Below are 24,683 nucleotides of genomic sequence, written 5' to 3'. Positions count from 1 at the left end.
ATTCCATTAATTCATTCGACTACCATTTGATCCAGCAATCCCACTACTGGGTGTCTACCCAGAGGAAAAGAAGTCATATGAAAAAGATACACACACATGTTTATAGCAGCACAATTTGCAATTGCAAAAACATGGAACCAACACAAATGCCCATCAATCAATGAGTGGATAAAGAAACTGTGGTATATATATACCATGGAATGCTACTTTTGTCTTTTAAAAGTTAATATTTAAAGAGCAAATGGCATCCACCTTCCTGTATGATCTTTCTTTAACTTCCACTCTGCTGTCTTTTGCACCTGATCCTTTCTTTCAGTTCTTACAAAAGCCCCTTAGCTGGGGTATCTACCTTCGGGGCCTTCCCCTTCACTTTGTCCTGAATATTATAACCACAGTCATCTTTTGACTTCATTTCCATCCTCTTCTCTCCCATTACCTGCAGAAGAACAGTCCAAAGACCCCGGGCTGGTTTTGATGTTCCTCCATTATCTTGCTCCAGCCAAACCCCTTCAAGCTTCTATCAACTATTTACCTTCCCAAGTCCTCTCTGCAAACCAAACTGATTCACCCCAGTCCTTTGAATGATGTGATCCATGTCTTCTCCCTTCTTTAAGAATACTGTGAAATATTTATCTTAGCATGTATTCATGCTTCCATTCAGGAATACTAATACTCCACATTTGTGACCTTTCATTCGGCATAATTGTGACTTACTTTGTGATGTCTTTTTTTATTATTTTCCTCGTATCTGAATGCAAAATTGAGCCTCTAACAGTTTATGCTTTGTTTCTTCATTGCATTAGAAGCCTCTTAAAAGCAAAGATGGTCTTAAACTTTGTGTTGCCCAAATATATAGTGGAATGACTTACAGAGAACAGAGATTCAAATATTAGCTAATTGATATTGCCACTCTAATACAAGACTGAATGGCAACTTAGAATTAACCAAGATAGTTTGTGAATAATTTGAAATGGTCTTCATAGATTCTAGAACTGAAAAGTCAGAGTAAAACTCAGCCACTTAAGAATACAAATTTATTTGCTCTTAGGTTCATTGTATATTAAATAAAGGTAAACAATGTGATTTGTCTGGGGAATATTGAACTCAAATGCTTTAAGACACCCGGTAATAATATAAAGTAATCCAAGCACGGCACAGATCTAGTTTAATTTGGGGGGGCTTGATAAATACCAGTACATTTATAGGGATGTGTGTACTGGGGGAGGAAAGGCCAAATAGGAGTGCCTTAGTCTGCTCGGGCTGCCATAACAAAATACCACAGACTGTGTAGCTTAAACCACACAAATTTATTTTCTCGCAGTTCTGGATGCTGGAACATTCAAGATCGAGGTCCAGCAGTGTTTGATTCCTGCTGAGGGTGCTCTTCCTCGCTTGCAGATGGCTACCATCTCAAACTGTGTCCTCACATGGTGGGAAGAGAGAGCTCTACTATCTCTTCCTCATTTTATAAGGGCACCAGCTGTACTGGATTAGGACCCACTTTATTTAACCCTTATCACCTCCTCACAAGTCCTTTCTCCACACACAGCCACTTGAGGGTTAGGGCTTCAACATATGGATTTTGGAGGAACACAAACATTCAGTTCACAACAAGGGGTAAGGAAATAGTGGAGTAGCACTATTTCATAACTGTTGGGCTGAGAGTAAACCTCTAAGTGCAGCACATTATGAAGTACATTGTATCTTTCAGTTATGTCGCCTCTAATCTATTGGATGCATAGGCTCTTCATTCACATATCAAATTCCTGCATGGAACTGAGTCACAAAGAATAATAAAGATTATGAAGACTATATCAAACAGGCTGGGTGTGGTGGCTCATGCCTGTAACCCCAGCACTTTGGGAGGCCAAGGTCAGGAGTTCAAGACTAGCTTGGCCAACGTGGTGAAACCCCATCTTTACTAAAAAATACAAAAAATTAGCTGGCCATGGTGGCAGGTGTCTATAATCCCAGCTACTCAGGAGAATCACTTGAACCAGTGAGGTGGAGGTTGCAGTGAGCTGAGATTGTGTCACTGCACTCCAGCCTGGGCAGCAAAGTGAGACTCCATCTCAAAAAGCAAAAAAGAAAAAAAAGAAAAAAAAAGATTTCAAGACTATATTGAAAAAGAGGGAGAATATGAACCTGCTGACTATAAGAAAGGAAACAAATTTATACGAGTATAGACATTTCACATAAAATATCATGTATATTTACTTATATACTTAAGATAGTTTTTTAAGAAAGTCGAGGTTTCCTATCAAAGTATTAAATATAATTATTCTTTCCAGACAACATAGGATCTAGTTTTTTAATAGTATTCACTCAATTTAAAAGCCTGTCTTACTCACATGATGACCACATACCACTTTAGTTGACAAGAATAATTCAGTGATACTGTAAGTATTTTTCTACGATAAACTTTCTGTGGAGCATTATGGAAGAACTAAAACAGGCTGAATGCATGATTCATTCACTGAAGAAGATTAACATTTTAAATGGGTTTAATCCTCTATTTCACAAATAGCTTAACAGCAATCTTTAAATGCTCTAAGAATCAATAAAATGATTTGCAATTGGATATTTGTGAAATGTTGCCCACAGACCACCCTCAGCAAATGATCAGAAGATTAACCAGTTTGTGAGATGACTGAAGTTCATCTACAGTCAACATGGTAGCAGAGACAGATATAAAATAGCATAAGTCATCCAGTTTTTAAACAGATTGTCCAAATTGTGTGTGGGGAGGGGTGTGGATCAGTGGAAACAGCGGGGTGAAAATCTTGGCTAGGATAGCTCATTTAAGATATGCCTTCGCCTGGCCCATTTTCAAAATTCTGGTATCTCTTTTGTAAAACAGCCGACATCAGATTGTTTGCAGGTAAGGTAGTCCAAGAGGTCCTCTATAGGAAACGTCCAGTGCTAGGCAAATGTAAAATGGCCAATGCCGGGTCCTTGCTGAAGGTGTCAGGCCAGTGGTAACCCCTTGGCAAAGTGCCTCTGCTTTAGCCTAAATTCAAATGATCTGGTTTCAGATGGGGACTTTGGAAATGCCATACATTCTTCCCCAGTCTCAAATATGCTGGTTGTGGTAAACCATACAGAAATAAAAACCACTGTCCAGATGGATTCTATCATCACTCTGTCAGTGGATCCCTCCAGAGGAGGTTTCAATATTACTAGACAGAGTGGCCAGCTATACATCAGTCCACAGAGTGGTTCCATGTTGTTTTTATCATGTCATGAATTCCCTTCTTAATCACATGGCCAACGCATTAGCCAGCCGTGGTCTCCTTTAACACTCTAAAATTTGATTATATTAATACATCCATATTTGCACAGATTCTCCTGGCCCCCTGAGGCCAATATTTTGACTTCTCAGACAAACACCCAGTGGGACCCTATTAGCTAATTAATGATGAATGTTATTAACGTGCCTAGAGTATATCTTCATTTTTTCCTATATTAAACAGCAATTCAAGTATATTCCTAATGATGCAGACATGATGGGCACCACTTTAGTTCTCCCAGATAGAGACGGTCTCTCAGAGATTATCTATTTTATCCAAACGAATTCTGCCATAATAAGGAACCAATCCTAGGGACCTTGGCATGTTTTTTTGTTTTGTTTTGTTTTGTTTTTTGAGACGGAGTCTCAGGCTGGAGTGCAGTGGCACAATCTCGGCTCACTGCAACCTCCACCTCCCGGGTTCAAGCGATTCTCCTGCGCCAGCCTCCCGAGTAGCTGGGATTACAGGCGCATGCCTCCATGCCCGGCTAATTTTTGCATTTTTTAGTAGAGACGAGGTTTCACCATGTTGGTCAGGCTGATCTCGAACTTCTGACCTCGTGATCCGCCCGCCTCGGCCTCCCAAATTGCTGGGATTACAGGCCTGAGCCACTGCGCCGGGCCGACCTTGGCATGTTTTTGCAGATTATTGTCTATGTGTGGCAACTATTTAAGTGATGCCATTTCAAGGAAAATAAAAATTACCACTGACTGATTTTCTTCAAATCTAAGGCACATATCAATTGTAATAAGCCTAATTATTTTATATACCCTGAAGAAAGAAAAACTCTGACAGTCGAACTATAGCAACATAACTTAGAATTCTTACTAAGTACTTATTGAAAGAGATCTTTTAGACTTGTGTAGACCTGGATTTTACCTTTATGCTTTTTTTTTTTTTTTTTTTTGAAATGGAGTCTCAGCTGTGTCTCCTAGGCTGGAATGCAGTGGTGCAGTCTTGGCTCTCTGCAACCTCCGCCTTCCGGGTTCAAGCGATTCTCCTGTCTCAGCCTCCCAAGTAGCTGGCTGATGTTTGTATTCTCAGTAGAGACTTGGTTTCACCTTATTGGTCAGGCTGGTCTCAAACTCCTGACCTCAGGTGATCCACTTGCTTAGGCTTCCCAAAGTGCTGGGATTACAGGTGTGAGCCACCATGCCTGGCCACCTTTATTCATTCTTTTACGTACATAACAAAAAAACAGAAGTGAAATTAACTGCTTAAGATATCCCTAAAACTTCTTTGCACATAGAATTTGAATCTTCCAAATTACTTCAACTCAGAATTGTTGGTGTCCACATGTTTTCAATTAGTAGTGTCCTCTCGGGACATAGCATTTTTTGAAAAGAAGGCTCCACCACAGCCACTGATTCTCATTCTGCAAGTTCTTAGGACGGCACTTTCTTGATCTTACCAGAAGGGGACAAAAAAAGGTTTCTATAACCAATACGAACGTTCCTTCCTCAAATGAACCTAAAAGAGTTTGTTGACTGTAACATAGAAGGGTTGTAGTTCTCCAGCCAGGCTGCCGGTACTTATATTCAACTTTGCACATATGTAGACAGTGACTAGTACTTCTGGCCTCTCTCTGACTGTTCACAACTGTAAAAGGCCTTCCATTGTAAGGTACATCCTGACCTCAGAAATTATAAAATGTGAAAAATGATGCTGTGCATCTGGAATCAATAAAATATGACTAACTACTGTGTGCTGGACGCTTTAAACTTTCACATAGTATCAGACGTTTAAAACAATCTTGCAGAGTGTTTGGCATTACATTCCTAAGGATCCCAGAGATTACATAATTTTCCTTGGGTTAGCTTGGATGAAGAGGATTCAGAATGTAAGCTCAGATGTGAAAGTAAAATTCCTCATAAAACATTCTAATAGGGTCCCCATTAGACCTAATAGTGACAGTTTCATAAATTCCTATAATGGATGATAAATCCTTTCATTCCACCAAAGCAAAGATTTACCACCACTTTGGGTAACATATTAATACCTTGGTGTGATATTAGGTAAATATGCTTGCTCTTGAGGAAGTATTTAATTGTTAAACCTACTTTGAAGTTGGATGATGATAATATCCAGTCTTCTAGAACAATCTAGTTTATGCCAATTGTCCCGGTGTATTTCTTGTGTTTTAGAATTCTCTTTTTGGAAACAATCACAAACTTACACAAACTTACAGAAAAGCTCTAATTACATTGGAAAGTAACTTGCCAAGCTGATAACCATAATTTCCAACAACATCAGTGTGTATTCCCTACAAACAAGGGCATTCTCTTGCATAACTACAATACAACCATGAAATTAGGAAATTAATGTTGATATATTACTGCTTTCTAATCCTCAGATCTCATTCAAGTTTTCCCAAGTATCCCCAAAACGTCCTTTATTGAAAACAATTCAGTTCAGAATTGTGCACTGCATTTATCATGTCTCTTTAGTTTCATTATTCTGAGACAGTTCCTTAGTCTTTCCTTGACTTTTGTCATCTTGACACTTGTGAAGAGTATAGGCCAGTTATTTTGTAGAATGTCTCTCAATTTCAGTTTGATGTTTCCTCATGATTAGATTCAGGATGCGCATCTTTTGCTGGACCATCAACAAGGTGGTGCTGTGTTCTTACTGCATTCTATCAGATACTACACGATTTAGACTTGTCCCATTACTAATAGTATACACATTAATCACTCAGTTATGGCTGTATATGCCAGACTTTTGTATTGAAAAGTTACTTTATTTTGCTTTGTAATGAATACGTATTTTGTGAGGTGTTACTGTGAGACTGTAAATACTCCATTCTTTTTTTTTTTTTTTTTTTTTTTTTTGTAGTCAGCTATTTAATTAGGTTCTTAAGATATTCAGAACACCAATTTGTGAGGATAAATTCCATTTGTCAGGGCAAACACAGATCGCAGGTAGCCCTGGAGCTGAGGAATAGCTTTGATTTTTGGTAAAATTTGTGAGTCCACAGCTTTCTGATCAATCTTGCGCTGCTCCGTAATCTCGTATTCCTCTTTTTCTGTGTCGAAGATCTCACCTTCCTGGTGTCTGGGCTTCCGCAGCTTCTTCTTCTTGAAGTAAGCATCAGTAAGATGTTTTGGGATTTTTACATTGCTGATATCGATTTTGGTTGAGGTGGCAATGACAAATTTCTGGTGTGTTCTTCGTAGAGGAACTCGATTGAGGACCAGAGGTCCAGTTACAAGTAACAAGCCACTAGCCAGCTGCTTCAGGAAAACCACCCTCTTGCCCCTGTGGCGTCCAGTAAGGATGATCAGAATGGTCCCAGGGGTAATGCTGGCTCGCAGTTTTCTCACGTGCTGACTGAAGGGTTTTTTGCCGTGGCTCAACAGCTTTCGAGGCACATCTTCAGTAGGATAATATCTAGGCATTTTGCGAAGTTTAACCACCCGGGTACCACCGTTCTTGTCACCACCAACTGGTTTTGTAACAGTTGCAAGAACCTTCTCTTTCTTTTTCTTTTCAACCTTGGATTTAGCGGCTGAGTACTTCCTCTTGTACATGGCCTTTCTGGAATACATGGCAGATCGGGAATACCTGCCAATTCCTCTGACAAGGACAGGGTTGCGGCTGCAATGGGGCTTCCCCTTCTTGGGCTTTTTAGCCTTGAGGTTACCCTTTTTCACCTTGCCACCAGCATCAGCCTTCTTGGCTTCGGGTTTCTTCTCTTTAGTATCTCGCTTCTCAACTTTTTCACCCGCCATCTTGCAAGATGGGAAAGACTGTAAATACTCCATTCTTAACCAAATTTCAATTTTTTCCATCACTACAAAAGCATTTCTCTCATATAAATCCCAATGCTTTTGATCAGAATCATTGGCAAAATCAGTAACAGGATTCTGTCTAAGATAAGTTGGCAACCCGGGAGATGGAGGTTGCAGTGAGCCAAGATCATGCCGCTGCACTCCAGACTGGGCAACAGAGCGAGGTTCTCAAAAACAAAACAAACAAAAAACAAAACAAAACAAATGTGGCAATACCAGCACCTGGTTAAATTCACCTTTTCTGATTGGCCTTGCCCTCTACACACCTCCCATCAATGTTTCTTTAATAAGTACTTTCTTTCTTTCTTTTTTTTTTTTTTTGAGAGGGAATCTTGGTCTGTCGCCAGGCTGGAGTGCAGTGGCGCCATCTCGGCTCACTGCAACCTCTGTCTCCCGGGTTCAAGTGAGTCTCCTGACTCAGCTTCCTGAGTAGCTGGGATTACAGGCAGGCGCCACCACGCTCGGCTAATTTTTGTATTTTTAGTAGAGATGGGGTTTCACCGTGTTGGCCAGGATGATTTCAATCTCCTGACCTCGTGATCCACCCGCCTCGGCCTCCCAAAGTGTTGGGATTACACGTGTGAGCCACCGCGCCTGGCCAATAAGTACTTTTTAAATGAGCATTAAGGCAATCTGTTTAGATTTGACTTTTTGTTACACCATAAGTTTTTCTCTTTTTAGAAAATGAATAATGTACATTTTAGGGAATCTTGACAGTACAGAAACATTATGAAGAAGAAAAAAATCACCTGTTAATTCCACATTACCATTCACAAGACAGCAATGTTAACATTTGTTTTTTTTCTGTTCCATTAATTTTTTTCTATGCCTTTTTTCACTGGACTCAAATTTTGCATTTTGCTTTTAGCACTTAACTTTGTAACGTGGCATTTTTTTGTGTTTTTACGAAAGTCCATAAGCATAATTCTTTTTTAAATTTTATTGTAAATTGACAATTTACAGTTGTATATATTTATGAGGTACAAAATGATGTTATGATTTATGAATACAATGTGGAATAATTAAATCAAGCTAACATATCCATCACCTCAAATATGAATCACTTTTTGTATTGAGAACACTTGAAATTTACTCTCAGCAATTTTGAAATGTACAATATACTATCATTAAGTATGTTTACTACATTGTTCAATCTATTCCTCCTGTCTGAGATTTTGTACCCTTTGACCATCATCTCCCCATTTTCCTTATTCCCCATACTCTGTAACCACCATTCTCCTCTCTGCTTCTATGAGTTTTAGATTCCACATGTGAGTGAGAACGTGAGGTATTTGTCTTTCTGTGCCTAGCTTATTTCACTTAGCACAACATAAACAATTCTTACTGACTATATAAAATTCTGCCATATGCTGTACTGTCACTTAAACTTTTCTCTACTATAAATCAGCTGTAATAAATACCTTCACTTTTTTTTGCAATTTAGATTATTTATTGGGATCACTTTCTAGAAGTTGGGTAGAGAGGATGTACTTATTATTATTAATATTATTATTATTTTTGAGACGGAGTCTCGCTCTGTTGCCCAGGTTGGAGTGCAGTGGCACAATCTCGGCTCACTGCAATCTCCGCCTCTTAGGTTCAAGTGATTCTCCTGCCTCAGCCTCCTGAGTAGCTGGGATTACAGGTGCCAGCCACCACACCCAGCTAATTTTTGTATCTTTAATAGAGACGGGGTTTTGCATTGTTGGCCAGGCTAGTCTTGAACTCCTGATATCAGGTGATCCACCCACCTGAGCCTCCCAAAGTGCTGGGATTACAGGCGTGGGCCACCGCATCTGGCCAGGGTGTACATTTTTAAGGTTCTTGATATATATTGCCAAATTGCTTTTCGAAAAGATGTACTGCTTTATTTGTCCAATAGCATTGACTATCAGGTGATATTTTATCATATTCTTGCTTAGCAGTAACTTTAAGGACACTTACTAACATAATATTACTATCTTGCTTACATAATCAATTCCTTAAACTACCTAGTATTCTATGGAAGCACTAATATGCAAATAAGGCAATATACAGAATGAGAAATATTTAAGTTTTACTTGTCAAAATACTGGCATTATTATTATATTATTATTATTATTATTATTATTATTATTATTATTATTATTTTGAGACAGAGTCTCATACTGTTGCCCAGGCTGGAGTGCAGTGGCGTGATCTCAGCACACTGCAACCTCAGCCTCCTAGGTTCGAGCGATTCTTCTGCCTCAGCCTCCTGAGTAGCTGGGATTACAGGTGCTGCCACCATGCCTGGCTAATATCTGTTTGTATTTTTAGCAGAGACAGGGTTTCACTATGTTTGCCAGGTTGGTCTCGAATGCCTGACCTCGTGATCCACCCGCCTCGGCCTCCCAAAGTTTGGGGATTACAGGCGTGAGCCACTGCGCCCAGCCAATACTGGCATTATTAATACAGAGCAGTATACTTTTACTATTGCCAGTATGTTAAAAATGTAAAACTATCTAAAGGAAAGTATGTATAACTTTTAGTATATATGTAATAATCAAGATTATGAAATAACTTGAATTCATATCAACAGTGGAGAAGAATTTTTTGTTATTGTACTCTGGTTAGGCACTGGATATTTAAATAAATTATGTTTAAGGTCAATGACTTGACAAAACAAAAATTAACCAGCATGAAAGAAAACACACAGGTGAATATTTTATTAATATATATCTGTTGCGTTTTGGGAGGATTTAATGTAAATTTGAATTTTGAGGATGCATTCTCCTCCTATTTCTCTCACCTGCCTGCCCTCTGCTGGATTCCCAAAGCTTACTGAGTTATTAAGCAATCTTTCTAAATGTACTTAACAAAATTGCAATTGTAGAATAAGCTAAGGGAATTGTACACTAATGTTTCCTGTACTTTGTTTAAAAGTGCTACTAAAGTAAATGATTGATCGTAGATTTTACTTTGTAAGTACTGATAGAGTTTCAGTTTCAGTCTCACAATTTACAAAAATATTCACATTAACAGCCTTTCCATTTCATCCAGAAAGGTAATGTAGGTAAGGTCACAACCATTGAAAATTTTCAGGCTAGAAAAGCTGGGTGAGGTCGGAGTACGGCAGTGAGGAAATATCCAGTTTGATCAATTTACAAATTAAAAAAGACAGTAACTTAGTCTGTTTGATTAAAATTATAATCCTATGCTATCAAAATATAATTTTAAACATTATATTCAGATGATAATGTACTTGATAATTACTATTTATATAGCACTCATTATTTACCAAGTACCTTCTAAATACTTTACATGTATCAACTCATTTAATCACCACAGCAACCTATGAGATAAGTATTACTACATGTCCATTTCTCAGATGGGGAAATGAAAGCACAGAGATAAAGTGACTTCAAGGTTGTCAGCTAGTAAAGAATGCAGCTGACATCAAAATCTAGACTCTGTTTTCCTAACCACTGTGCTCTCCTGCCTCATCTCATGTTATTGTTCAGAAAATTATTTGAATTACAGACTTACTGTCATCCTGATCTTAGAAATAATAAATCAAAACTCAGAGATGTTAGATGAATTTCCTAAGGTATGGGAATTACATATGTTAATTGAATCTCCTGAAAAGTACAAAGATCAAAGATCCTTCTGTCTTTTTTAGAAGGCTAGTTTCCATAAAGGAAGATAATTTTATAATTCCTATGGGTTCTAAATGTCCTTCCTTTAATTGAGTTTTGTGATAGAAATGAATTATTTGACGTCCTGGAGCATCTTCCGTGCTAATTTTAATAGTTGTAGGGACATAATTCTATCTTAAATTTTATTAACTGACATAAAAGAGATGGAGTTGTATGCATATTTTGTTGATAGACACTCATGGAAGAGAGTGTTGACTGAAAACAGAAATCTTAAGCAGCCACTCAAATTTAAAAGGGAAAAAAACAGTTGTCTTCTCGTTTCCAGAATTGCCTGGTGAATCCACAGAGTAGTTGGCATCCTCTGTTGCTGTTTTCACAACTCTACATTTCTGGTGACGATATTCTGGAGTGGGAAAAAAATTAAATGATTCAAAACTCAAATAATTGTTTCTCCCTCAAGGACCTAAAATTTGAGGTGTTAAAAATGCCATTTTAAAACAATAGCTTTAAAAGGTAGTTGGGTTTTAGAAGTTAGGCAAAAGCAGCAGGCAGTTAAAATAACGGGGTATTGTGCAGTAGACATCTCACAGAGGTCAGAAATCATGATGGATGTTTGGGATGTGGGCATCAGATATGTCGGGTTGTGGGAATCACAGTTGAGACTGGATATCAAAAGTACCGAGACATGCAAATGGAAGTTACTACTATGGGAATCAGGAACTTTGGGACACAGGAGTGAAAAATGGCAGGGGGAGGGCATTAATGATTTTAAGGTTTAAAGGAGGTCAGTTCTGGAAATGCAGATTTATGGACAGTGGATGAGTTATGAAAACCAAGGGTCAAGAATGGAAGCTGCAAACAGGCTTGTAATAATAAAGTATCTTATGTTAGATTAGACTGCCCACTGAAAACTATTATAAAGATAGGACACGTGTATATGACAATTCTATCACATATATTAAATATATATAAAACTATGAGTAAATATGAATTATCAGCAATCATGCGCACACACACACACACACACACGACAGATAAGTATCTTTAACAACTAAAGGCAATAGAAAAGGCAGAACTTAAGTGGCCACAACTCTTGAAAGAAGGAAAGCACAAGAGGTAAGATTCAAATTTACCTTAGATTCCCCATCTGCTCCCTCCCCGTCATCACCCCAAGGCATTTTCCAAGTGGCAGCAAGGAGTAACAGCTAAATAGAAAGCAGCAGTCTCAATAGGCTAGGAGCAAAGGCTGGAGTCTGGGAACAAGAGCAACTGAGATTTGAGGGACAAAATTCTAGAAAGAAAGTAACTATAGAGATGTGAGTCCCCAAATTTGTGTCCGTTCCTAAGATATATATGCACGGGAAGAGACTCTAAGAAATCCAGCAGAACAACAGCACCTAAAGAGCTCAATAAAGATTTCAGCAGCTACACAGGGCTGGAGAGACAGAGACTAGAGTTTAAGCCCCACAAGGTGGAAGGATCTTGGTAAACATTCCAGGCTTTTGTTTTTTTGAGACAGATTCTTGCTCTGTTGCCTGGCCTGGAGTGCAGTGGTGCAATCACAGCTCACTGCAGCCTCTAGCTTCTGGGCCCAAGTGGTCTTCCCACCTCAGCCTCCCAAGTAGCTAGGACTACAGGCACATGCTACTACACCAAGCTAATTTCTTGTAGAGATGGGTTTTCACCATGTTGCCCAGGCTGGTCTCAAACTCCTGGACTCAAGCGATCCACCCTCTCTGGCTTTCCAATGTGCTGGGATTATAGGCATGAGCCACCATGCCCAGCCACATTCTAGGCTTTTAGTTGTAAGACCTAGTAAGAACCACGGCCTAGGAGTAAGGTCAAAACTGAAGTTAACCAGAATTAAAAAGACTCAATGATCCACTAGTACTCTTGTCCGCCTACTACAACAAGAAAACTTAGCCCTCCTTGGAGAAACCTGTTATCATCCAGAGCCTCTACAAATTTTCTTCTACATCATTTGAATTCAACAAGAAATCATGAGATATGTTAAGAAAAAAAAAAAAAAAAAAAGGGCCAAGCACCAAAAACCCAGGAAAACTCAGATGATTCAGATATTGGAGTTAACAGATAAGGGCTTTAAATAATACAGTTAAAATATTTAAGAAAATAAAGATAAAGAATTTCATCAAAGCCTTGGAATCTATTAAAATGGGAGAGGAGGAGGAAACATGAAAATTTCAACTTTCTAAATGAAAACTCTAGAACTGAAAATATTATAACTAAAACCAAGAAATTCAGTAGAGGGGATGTATAGCAGCTCAGACACAGCAGAACAGAGTTTCTATGGAATGGGTAGCAGGCAAATAAAAAATACAGAATAGAAATAAGGAATATAGCAAAAAGTTATGACATACATGTAACTGGAGTTCCAGAATGGAGAGGTAGAGAGAGAGAAAGAGAAAGAGAGAGAGAGAAGGGGACAGATGCAATATGTAAAGGAATACTGACTAAGATTTTTCAAAACTTGATGAAAAAGATCACATTCACACTTAAAGAGCTTTACGAATCCCAAGCAGGATAAATACAACACACACACACACACACACACAAACTTAGTGACATCAAGCACAAAGTGCTGAAGACAAAAAGGAAAAATAAAAAAAGAGAAAAATGTTCAAGTAGCTGAGGAGGGGGCCAAAAGACAGGAGCAACAGTTAGACTGATGGCTGATTTCTCAATAGAAACAATGATAAGCAGAAGACAATGAAAAGACATTTTTAAAATGCTGAAAGATTAAAGAAAAAGCCAATGTGAAATTCTATACCCAGAAAAACTATCCTTTAAAAAATGAAGGTGAATTAAGATGATTTTATGTTAACAAAAGCTGAGAGACTTTGTTGTTAGCAGACCTGAATACAAGAAGTGCTTAAGGGAGTTTCCCTCTTAAAGTACAGTACTCCCAAATGGAACTGTTGAACTTGAAGAAAAAACGAAGAACATCAGAAAGCAGCGACTTTGACCCACTTCTGCTCCAATAAATTCTCATTGCAATGGAATCATTTGGTGTAAAATATAAGTTCATATTAAACAAAATGCAAAGAATAAGAGGTAAAGCTTGAATTTTACAACTTAACAGCATGTAGACATGGTCGGTTTAATTTTAACCAAAATGAAGTTAAAAACATTGTTAAGCATCAATGGAATTTGGGCCTGGGAGTCAGGGGTCAAGGGCAAGAGCTGGCATGTGGGAGTCAAAGGTTATGGCTTGTGTGTGTCTGTGGTTCGTGGCTGTTAGGAGACAAGAAAATCTGTGGAGATGCAGAGGTCTGGAGCCATGGGCGATAGTTGTACTTTGAGGGTCAGGGGTCAAGAGAGCCTTTGGAAGACTTATGAGTCAGGGTCCACGGCTGACAGGTGGGTTGTGGTAGTTGTGTCAAAGGCCAGAGGTTGGAGGTCATGACCCACCAACACGCCGGTTGAAACTTGAGCACAAGGGGCGGTTGAGATTCCCGGAGGACACGCCCCTATCGACCCCGCCCCGCGCACCGCCTCCGTCGCCCCGCCCCGTCCCTCCCGGCCCCGCCCCTCCAGCGCTTCGAATGAGGACGCCGAGCGCCGCTGAGGCTACGAGGGCCGAGCGAGCGCGAGCCGGCGAGCGGCGCAGGGACCCCGCGGGCGGCTGGGTCTTCCGCGGCGCCCGCTCCTGCTCCCTCCCCTCGGGCGCTGGGTGCAGACCGGCCGGCCGGCGCCGCCTCCTGGGAAGATGGCGCTGCACTTCCAGGTCAGTGTGCTCTGCGCCGCGGGCCCGCGCTCCGCCGCTCTGGGAACCCGGCGGGACGCGTCTGGAGACCGAGGGCAGAGGACAGCGGCGGAGGCCGCAGGGCCGTGGGCCGGTGTCTCCGGAGTCCCAGCCCCTGCCTCTGCCCCTAGCCGGGGACCAGGACACTGGTCTGGGCTGCACACCCCAGGCCCGGGCCGGAGCCCGAGAAAGGGGCGGCCGAGCGTGGGTTGGAGGCGGCGGGTGGAGGGGGCGGGGGACAGGCCCAGGGCTCGCCCCGGGGAAGGTGCGGACGCCGGCAGCACGCGCGCTGACCGCGGCTTTAGTGGCGGCGGGGCAGGTGGGAGTCCTAGCTGGGCCGGCTTTGGCGCGCCTCGCGCGGCTCCCGAGCGGAGGAGCAGCCTTCCCGCCTTCCCGCCGCGTCGCCGGCGCGGCTCTGTCGTCAGCCTCCCTCCACGCAGTTGAGCCCGAGCCGGAGCGGGGCTTGGGATCCACCGAAGGAGCGGCGGCAGCAGTTGGACTTTAATTGGCCAGAGGAGACAGGGGCTGCGTCTGGGGGGAGTTGCGAGTGAGGGCTCAGCGGCCGCCTCTTCGGAGGAGGAAACCCGGGCCGGGCGCGGGCGCGAGGATCGCAGAGGCTACGAAGATGGGACGCGTGCTTGTATATCCTCGGGCTGCTGTGACATCCCCGTTCAGTTATTCAGCAAACATTTATTATCTCCCCACTGTGTCTCAAGCACTGTGGAAAGTTCTGGGGATAAAGGATGACATCTTACTATCCTCGCCCTCATACAGTTCACAGAGAATTACGGTACAAGTGAAAAATATATGGTAGAAATAGTCACAGTATCATGAGAGCACGGAAAAGGGGGCAGCCAGCCAAATATGTATGTTGAGAAGGAGTGAAGCAGAGCTGCTATGCTCTCAGCTGAGAGATGCTTTAAGTTTCTTTGAGCCTCCATTCTTCAATTGATTAATTATTGAGCGCCTGCTATGCTAGGCGCTGAAGATACGACAGCTCTGAACAAAACTATGGTTTCTGCTCTCAGGGAACTTGCAGTCTACTGCTCCTTGAAAGAATCGTAGGTGTTTGCCAGGTGAAGAGGAAGGGAAGGATATGGAGGTAGAAGGACAGTGTGAGCCAAGGCAAAGAATTATGGAAGAACATGGTGTACTGCAGAAAGTTCAGTCTGGTTGGAACAAAGGGATGGGACCAGGGGAGGCAGTGGGTGGCAGGAGATGACCCCAGGGAGGGAAGGGAATTTCAAAATATCGTGACAGTGTATCTTAAGAATCTCATTCCCCTTGTAGACTTCTTTGAACCCCCTGTGATCACACTGACTTATAACTTGGCTGATTTATTGATTCTTCTAAAGGGTCTTTTTAAAAAACCAGTTACTGTCTGATAATCGACAGTTCTAGAATGTTAGGTAGCAAGCCCCACACATTACCTTTTGACTTCGTGCCATTTCTAAGGGTCCTCAGGTCAAAATAATGTATTACCACTTTAGTAAATATGCCCTCTGGGAAATTTTCACAGGAAGAATCTCACAAGGAGGGTTTATGGATTGTAAATAGGTAATCAGATGTTCACAGAGCCCGAGTAGATCTTGAGAGTAGATTAAAAGGTATGGTAGAACTTTGGAATTTTTTCATACATGGAAAGATGATGTATAGTAAATCACCAAGTCCTGGAAGACTTCTTCATATTTAGGCACAGTGTTGGAAAAATTAGCTGCTGATGTCAAAACTACCCATATTGGTTTTGCAGGAATGTACTTCACAGTACATTCCAACATAAGTACTTTACAGTACATTCCTGTAGACAGCTTAAAAGTGAAGTTGGGGCCGGGCGCAGTGGCTCACGCCTGTAATCCCAGCACTTTGGGAGGCCGAGGCGGGTGGATCACGAGGTCAGGAAATCGAGACCGTCTTGGCTAACACGGTGAAACCGTGTCTCTACTAAAAATACAAAAAATTAGCGGGGCGCGGTGGCAGGCGCCTGTAGTCCCAGCTGCTCAGGAGGCTGAGGCAGGAGAATGGCGTGAACCCGGGAGGCGGAGCTTGCAGTGAGCCGAGATAGCGCCACTGCACTCCGGCCTGGGCGAAAGAGCGAGACTCTGCCTCAAAAAAAAAAAAAAAAAAAAAAGTGGAGTTGGACAAATAAAAGATCAGACAGTTTTATTGACTAGAAAAAAACTGAAATTTCTCCGTTTGAATTCTTTTTAGCATATAGGATCATATTGTTAATCAGTTACCTCAAGGAACATTTGTTAATAGTGATAACCAGTACCTAGCATTTTGAGTTTTCATATCCTCATTATAGAGTTGAGCCCTGCCACTAACTTAAAAAGTGTGCATATATACATTTTGTTCTGAAGACACTGAGTCTTAAAACAGTTGTGACTTGCCCAACGTTACAGAGTTAGAGTAGGCCTCATAACTCACAAGTTCCGTGTTCCCCATTACCAAAAGGGCAGCTAGGCAAAAATTATGCCATCAAGATGATGAGTAAAGGAGCAGATTTGTGTAGGGTGAGGTTAGGGTACTAGTTAACATCTTTTTCACCTCATGACATACATAAAAAATGTTAATTGTGTGTCTCGTTAACATAAACTGCTCATTGCCAAAGGCGATCAGTGTGCACTTTCCCCAGTGTCCCAAGCTCTGCCTTTGCTACCTGGAGAGCAGAGGGATCAATATCTCAGGCATACCTGTGAATCATTCAAAGCAGCTGCATTCTGGTTAGGAAGCTGTGAATTAGGATACCCCATCCCAAAGGAATTAATGGGTCTGGAATCCCTGACAGGCAATCCAGATAAGGGGGCAGAGTGAGGAAAGAGATAGAATTGAGAACAAGTAAGAGGTAGGCACTTTAGGGAGAACAGAGGTACCTTGGTGAGAATCGAGAGAATGTTAGGAAAAATTTAAGGGACTCAGTTGATGCAACTTTTTTGCTCAGGGCTGTTTAAGAAGCAGGAAATATAGCCATGCTTCTTAATCCCCAGTCAAGCTACCTGATTTGATCTAGATGTGATTGAAAACTATTATTTTTAAATGCAATTATAACATGAAAATAGGTACGTGGGAATGACCATTCTGGCAGTGTGGACTTGAATGGGAGAAACTATAGAAGATCAGTATGGTCTTTTATATTCACCAGTAACTGGAGAGATTATTTATAATTTATTGTGGATCTTCTGTATGGCAGGCATTGGATTAGTCTTTCCCCATCTTTTCTGTCTTCATTCTCACAATTATTTTGGAAGGTAGATATTGCTGTTCGCAGGTTTTGTTGTTGTTGTTGTTTGTTTGTTTGTTTGAGACAGAGTCTTGCTCTGTTACCCAGGCTGGAGTGCAGTGGTGGAATCTCCGCTCACTGCAGCCTCTGCTTCCCAGGTTCCAGTGATTCTCTTGCCTCAGCCTCCTGGGTAGCTGAGATTACAGTTGCAAGCCACCATGCCTGGCTAATTTTTGTATTTTTAGTAGAGTCAGGGTTTTGCCATGTTGACCAGTCTGATGGCGAATTCCTGACCTCAGGTGATCCGCCCACTTTGGCCTCCCAAAGTGCTAGGATTACAGGAGTGAGCCTCCGCGCCCGGCCCTGTTTGCATTTTTAACAGCGAGGCTTAGAAAGGTTAAATTATTTGCCCGAGGTCGCTTAATAAGTGAGTGGCAGATTCCAAAGGTTGTGTCCACTCTGTTGGACCAGTGGTTTTCAAATCGAACCATGACATTTCTAAGACCCCACTACTCTCTACTCTCATTCCGAGAGCAGCCCCTTGAGACATCCCTGGTCCTGGCAGTCACATTTAGAAAATATTGCTTGATCTACTGTCGGTGAATATCAGGTGGAGGTGTTGAGTTGAGTCTTTATACAAGAATAATTGGGAAGACTTTATGACAAATTAGGTATGTCCCAAGAATTAGCCATACTGAGGTTTGAGGGCAGAGTCCACAAGACTGCCCTTACTTCTCAGACCAAGTGCAAGTTTGGGGGTTTCCCAAAACCACCCTCAGGTTCAGTAGTTGACTCACAGAATTCACTGAAAGTTGTCGTACTCAGTTGCAGTTTGTTACAGGGACTGGATACAGATTAAAATTGGTCAAAGGAAGGTGACACAGGGTAAAATCTGTGCAGGTTTCAAAACTAAGCTTCTGTTGGCCTCAGGACATGTTGTGCTCCCTGCATCAATATAGGGCAATATGCACTAATTATTGCAAACGGGGTAAGCTCACTCAGACGTCATTATACAGGGTTTTTATTGGGGCTTCAGTTCTTAGGCATGATTGATTGATTGCCCACATGTTTGAGATCAGTCGTAGGTTGACTATTACCTTGTGACCCAAAGTCCCGACCCTAAACACGTAGTTGGTGTTTCTGGTGTGGCCAGCCCCCAACCTACCACTATTGGGTATGGCCAGCCCCTCCCCTAAATAAAAACATTCCTATCAGGTATGATATACATTACCTTCCAGAAGCAAAGGCCAGATGTCTCTTATGGCAAGACCAAATCTGTTACTATACAGGAGGTACAAAGGAGACTACGGAGAGGGGGAAGCAAAAGATAACATTGAGCTTGTAAATCTACACTCTGGTCTAGAAATCTGAAACTACTGAGAAGAAGGGACACTTAGGCCGGGCGTGGTGGCTCATGCCTGTAATCCCAGCACTTTGGGAGGCTGAGGTGGGCGGATCACGAGGTTAGGAGATGGAGACCATCCTGGCTAACACAGTGAAACCCCGTGTCTACTAAAAATACAAAAAATTAGCCAGGCGTGGTGGCGGGCACCTGTAGTCCCAGCTGCTCAGGAGGCTGAGGCAGGAGAATGACGTGAACCTGGGAGGTGGAGCTTGCAGTGAGCCGAGATTGCGCCACTGCACTCTTGCCTGGGCGACAGAGCGAGACTCCATCTCAACAACAACAAAAAAAGAAGGGACACTTAAAGTGGAAAGCATGTTCAATTCTGTTTGTGACATTTTTGGGTGATTTTTTTTACATCTTTCTAGATTTCCAAGAGAAAGAAATTTGTACACAAATATAAAGATGGTGAACAGACAGGGCTAAAAGTATGGCCTACCTGGCATGGTGGTGTGTGCCTATAGTCCCAGCTACTTGGGAGGCTGAGGTGGGGGGATCACTTGAGCTTAGGGGTTCTGGGCTGTATTGTAGTGTGCTCCACCGATCAAGTGTCTCCACTAAGTTCAACATCAATAATATTGACCTCCCATCAATATGGGAATGGGGGACCACCAGGTTGCCTAAGGAACGATGAACTGGCCCACGTCAGAGACAGAGCTGGTCAAAACTCTAGTGCCGATCTGTAGTGGGACCATGCCTGTGCATAGCTATTGCACAACAGCTTGGGCAACATAGCAAGACCCTGTCTCTTGAAGTATGGACTAGGACATCATCTCCAGGTCGATGATGATGGAAATGAAGAGTGGCAATTTGGGCAGGTTGGGGGAGACAACATGTATTTGGGGTCCGTAGACTTGTATTTGACTCAGAATTTGATTATCTCTAATCTTGTGGAATTTATATATATTTGATCTCAGCTTTAGCTTTTTAAATATGTAGAATAAATATACTGAAAATACATACTTCACAAGAGCCTATTTTTCAGGATTGGTTTAAAAAAAGGTGGAAATACTTTTGTAAACTATAAAGCACTAAAACAAATATTATCTATTTCATTGTAAGAAGGAAGAATTCCAAGAGATCCAGATAAAAGCCTTCAGGGATACTCAGGAAAAGGTAGTAAGAGGAAGAAAAAAAAGAGTTTGTGGGAAATGAGTAACTTCAAAATGAAGGCAGTTTCTGTTTATTGTAATCAAGAAGCTTAATTCCAGAAGGCAGGAAAGACACAGGAAAGTAATTGAAAAGATCTTTAAATTCAATTGAAGCGGATTTTTGTGGCTTACTTATGTTTTACTATTAGGGAACATTTATTTCCTGAAACAAATGTTTATTCTCTTTTTTCAGCTTTACTGAATTACAATTGATAATAAAATGTGTGTATTTAAACTGTGCAATTGGATGGGTTTTGACATATGTATACATCTGTGAAATTGTCACCAAAATCAAGAAAATAAACATATCCATTCCCCCAAAAGTTTCCTTGTGCTCTTGTGCCCCTTTGTAATCTCTCTTTTTCCCCCACTCCTCTGCTGTCTTCTCTCCCAGCCAGGAAATCACTGATTTGCTTTCTGTTTCTTAAGAATCATACAGTATACACTCTCCAGCATTCACCTGTTGATAGTTGCGTGCGTGACTTTTTACTTGCTATGTAAAAAGAACTCATCATTTAGAGGCCAATTCTGTGTCAAGTACAAAGGCCAGAAATAAGTCCAGAGTAATTTGGAAGATCCTTATTTAGATATGGTCAGGATTACATCATTGTCTCCTAGGATATGAAAGGATGCTGTCTGTGTTTTTTGTGTGTGGTTTTTTAGACAGGGTCTTGCTTTGTCACCCAGGCTGGAGTGCAGTGGTGGGATCTCGGCTCGCTGCAACCTCTGCCTCTTGGGCTCAAGAAATCCTCCCACCTCAGCCTCCCAAGTAGCTGGGACTACAGGCATGTGCTACCACACCTGGTTGATTTTTTTTTTCGTATTTTTTGAAGAGAGGCGTTTTGCCACATTGGCCAGGCTGGTCTCAAACTCCTGAGCTCAAACAGTTCACCCACCTTGGCCTCCCGAAGTGCTGAGATTACAGGTGTGAGCCACCATGCCTGGCGTGTCTGTTTGTATTTGATAGTTACTCTGCGGGAGGTGAATGATGTCCAGTTCTCTTTGTTTTACCTCTTAGTTATTTATATGGGCTTCTAATGTTATCATTAAGACTTGTAGAAGCTTTAAGAACTCAAAACTGATTTGTCAACAAATTGAGAAGGGATCCGTTTTTCTGAGACCATTCTCATATTAATCATATTCTCAGATATCAATGTATAAAACTAAGATGAAAATTTATCAGTTTACTATGAAAAATAGTTTCCTTAGAAAATGAAGTGCTAAACAGAAGATTACTTGATTGGTTAGTAACCACCATATTGTGGGTTTAATTGCTTTATATGTCTAGATAATACCTTTCTACCAGGGGAAGGGTCTTTGTGTGTATATCCCTTTCTCTAAAAAGGTTTTTAGTATACCAGGTATATGTTTGTTACCATTACAGTGAAAGAATAACCTGATTTTCCCTTTGAGTCTTTTGTAAAAGAATATTCAAACCTTTCCCTTTTTATCTTGGATGGCCTTGCATTTGTTAATAATTTGAAATATTTTTGGAAAAAAAGAGTGATTGGTAACATTGTTGATTTAAGTACTATGTAAATATACCCCAGGTCTGTTCTGCCTGAGGTTCTTTATATCAGAGTAAAGCAAAACAGACAAATAATTTCCCGACTTTTCCATAATCTTTCCAAATAGGTTTATTTAGGTGCTATTGAATTAATTACTATTAATATTACTTTTCTAGGGCTCACAACAGTTGTTTTTTTTTTTTTTTTTTTTTTTGAGTTGGGAGTCTCGCTATGTTTCCCAGGCTGGCCTTGAACTCCTGGGCTCAAGCCTACTGCCTCAGCCTACTGAGTAGCTGGGATTACAGGCTTGTGCCACCATGCCTTAATACAAATATATTTTCATAGATCTGGAGGCCAGAAATCTGAAACATATACAGGTTTGGTCCCTTCTGAAGGAGAAACCATTTCATGCCTTTTGCCCAGCTGCTTCTAATGGCTGCTGGCAATCTTCATTGTTCCTTGGCTTGCAGAAACATCACTCTAGTCTCTGCCTACATCTTCATATGGTCTTCCCTGCTGTGTCTCTGCATCTCAAATCTCCCTCCTTTCTCTTATAAGAATAGCAGTCAGTGGATTTAGGGCCCACTGTAAATCCAGCATGATCTCATACCAAGATTCTTAATTAAGGATTTGTGAAGACCGTATTTCCAAATAAGGTCACATTTATAGGTACTGGAGTTGGGACATGGACATATATTTTAAGGGGATATAATTAAAATCGTTACAATATTATTAGGTAATGTTAAAAACAACTGTGTACCAGAAGTTACATGACACTAACTCTTAATCCTCCACACCTATGAGATAGGCACTGCTACCAGTCTCATTTTTGCTGCCTTTTGTTAAACAGGTCTATTACTATTTCTTGGCCTAATTCTTTTTGCAGTCAAAGTCTACTTCAAATAATCTTAGGCCTAGATGAATGCATGCCAGCGGGATCAGTTTATTAATTATACTGAGTATTATCAGTTCTAAAATTCAGTCCTCCAAATTTATTAGATGAAGGAAAAGACTTCTTAGGTTGATCATGAGAGGGAAAAAGGGACCCCTTTTTATTTTCATATATAAATACATATATAATTTTACTTTAAGTTCTGAGATACATGTGCAGAACGTGCAGGTTTGTTACATAGGTATACATGTGCTGTGATGGTTTGCTGGACCTGTCGACCCGTCACCTAGGTATTAAGCTCTGCATGCATTAGCTATTTGTCCTGATGCTCTCTCTCCCTCCCCTCACCCCCACAACAGGCCCCCTGTATTTGTCATTCCCCTCCTTGTGTCCGTGTGTCTTCATTGTTCGGCTTCTACTTATGGGTGAGAACATTTGGTGTTTGGTTTTCTGTTCCTGCATTAGCTTGCTGAGGATAATAGCTTCCAGCTTCATCCATGTCCCGGCAAAGGACATGATCTCATTCCTTTTTATGGCTGCATAGTATTCCATGGCGTATATGTACCACATTTTCTTTATCCAGTCTACCATCAGTGGGCATTTGGGTTGTTTTCATGTCTTTGCTATTGTGAATAGTGCTGCAGTAAACATACATGTACATGTATCTTTATAATAGAGTGATTTATATTCCTTTGAGTATATACCCAGTAATGGGATTGCTGGGTCAAATGATATTTCTGGTTCTAGGTCCTTGAGGAATCGCCACACTGTCTTCCACAATGGTTGAACTAATTTACATTCCCACCAACAGTATAAAAGCATTTCTATTTCTCCACAGCTTGGCCAGCATCTGTTGTTTCTTGACTTTTTAATAATCACCATTCTGACTGGTGTGAAGTGGTATCTCATTGTGGTTTTGATTTGCATTTTTCTAATGATCAGTGATGCTGAACTTTTTTTCATGTGTTTGTTGGCCACATAAATGTTTTCTTTTGAGAAGTGTCTGTTCATGTCCTTTGCCCACTTTTTTTTCTTATGAGATGGAGTCTTGCACTGTTGTCTAGACTGTAGTGCAATGGCACAATCTTGGTTCATTGCAACCTCCGCCTCCTGGGTTCAAGCAATTCTCCTGCCTCAGCCTCCCAAGTAGCTGGGATTACAGGCACCTGCCACCACATCTGGCTAATTTTTGTATTTTTAGTAGAGACAGGGTTTCACTATGTTGGCCAGGCTGATCTCGAACTCCTGACCTCATGATCCTCCTGCCTCCACCTCCCAAAGTGCTGGGATTACAGGCGTGAGCCACCATGCCTGGCCACTACGTTTGCCCACTTTTTGATGGGGTTTTTTTTTCTTTAAATTTGTTTAAGATTCCATGTAAATTCTGGATATTAGACCTTTGTCACATGAGTTGATTGCAAAAATTTTCTCCCATTCTGTAGATTGCCTGTTCTCTCTGATGATAGTTTCTTTTGCTGTGTAGAAGCTCTTTAATTAGATCCCATTTGTCAATTTTGGCTTTTGTTGTAATTGCTTCTGGCGATTTCATCATAAAATCTTTGCCCATGCCTCTGTCCTGAATGATATTGTCTAGATTTTCTTCTAGAGCTTTTATGGCTTTGGGTTTTGATTAAGTCTTTAATCCATCTTGAGTTAATTTTTGTATAAAATGTAAGAAAGGGGCCCAGTTACAGTTTTCTGCATATGGCTAACCAGTTTTCCCAGCACCATTTATTAAACAGGGAATTCTCTCCCCATTGCTTGTTTTTGTCAGGTTTGTCAAAGATCAGATGGTTGTTGATGTGTGGTCTTATTTCTGAGGTCTCTATTCTTTTCTATTGGTCTATGTGTCTGTTTCAGTACCAGTACCATGCTGTTTTAGTTACTGTAGCCTTGCAGTATAGTCTGAAGTCAGGTAGTGTGATGCCTCCAGCTTTGTTCTTTTTGCTTAGGATTGTCTGGGCTATATGGGCTCTTTTTTGGTTCTATATGAATTTTATGGTAGTTTTTTTCTAATTCTGTGAAGAATGTCAATGGTAGTTTGATGGG

At 41.1% G+C, this 24,683-nt stretch overlaps 2 protein-coding genes across 3 annotated transcripts in view; one reads left to right on the top strand and one right to left on the bottom strand.

Annotated features, from left to right (window-relative positions):
- Nucleotides 1–6,092: 6,092 nt before the first annotated feature.
- LOC129486018 (large ribosomal subunit protein eL6-like) lies at nt 6,093–7,034 on the bottom strand. Its single transcript, XM_055285266.2, has one exon. It carries the CDS (start codon nt 7,019–7,021, stop codon nt 6,155–6,157), a length of 867 nt encoding a protein of 288 aa, XP_055141241.1. The 5' UTR covers nt 7,022–7,034; the 3' UTR covers nt 6,093–6,154.
- Nucleotides 7,035–14,243: 7,209 nt separating this feature from the next.
- Nucleotides 14,244–24,683, top strand: part of RANBP17 (RAN binding protein 17) — a 428,141-nt gene continuing 417,701 nt past the window's right edge. The window contains exon 1 of one of the 2 annotated variants that reach the window (XM_063642616.1): nt 14,244–14,443. In XM_063642616.1, coding sequence (XP_063498686.1) covers nt 14,426–14,443 — 18 coding nt within the window. In that variant the 5' untranslated portion in view covers nt 14,244–14,425. The remainder of the gene's footprint in view (nt 14,444–24,683) is intronic. The other variant, XM_055285264.2, reaches the window with a different exon arrangement.

This window comes from Symphalangus syndactylus, chromosome 7 (genome assembly GCF_028878055.3).
Source record: "Symphalangus syndactylus isolate Jambi chromosome 7, NHGRI_mSymSyn1-v2.1_pri, whole genome shotgun sequence".
NCBI lineage: Eukaryota > Metazoa > Chordata > Mammalia > Primates > Hylobatidae > Symphalangus > Symphalangus syndactylus.
This window is presented reverse-complemented; position numbering and strand designations above follow the sequence as displayed.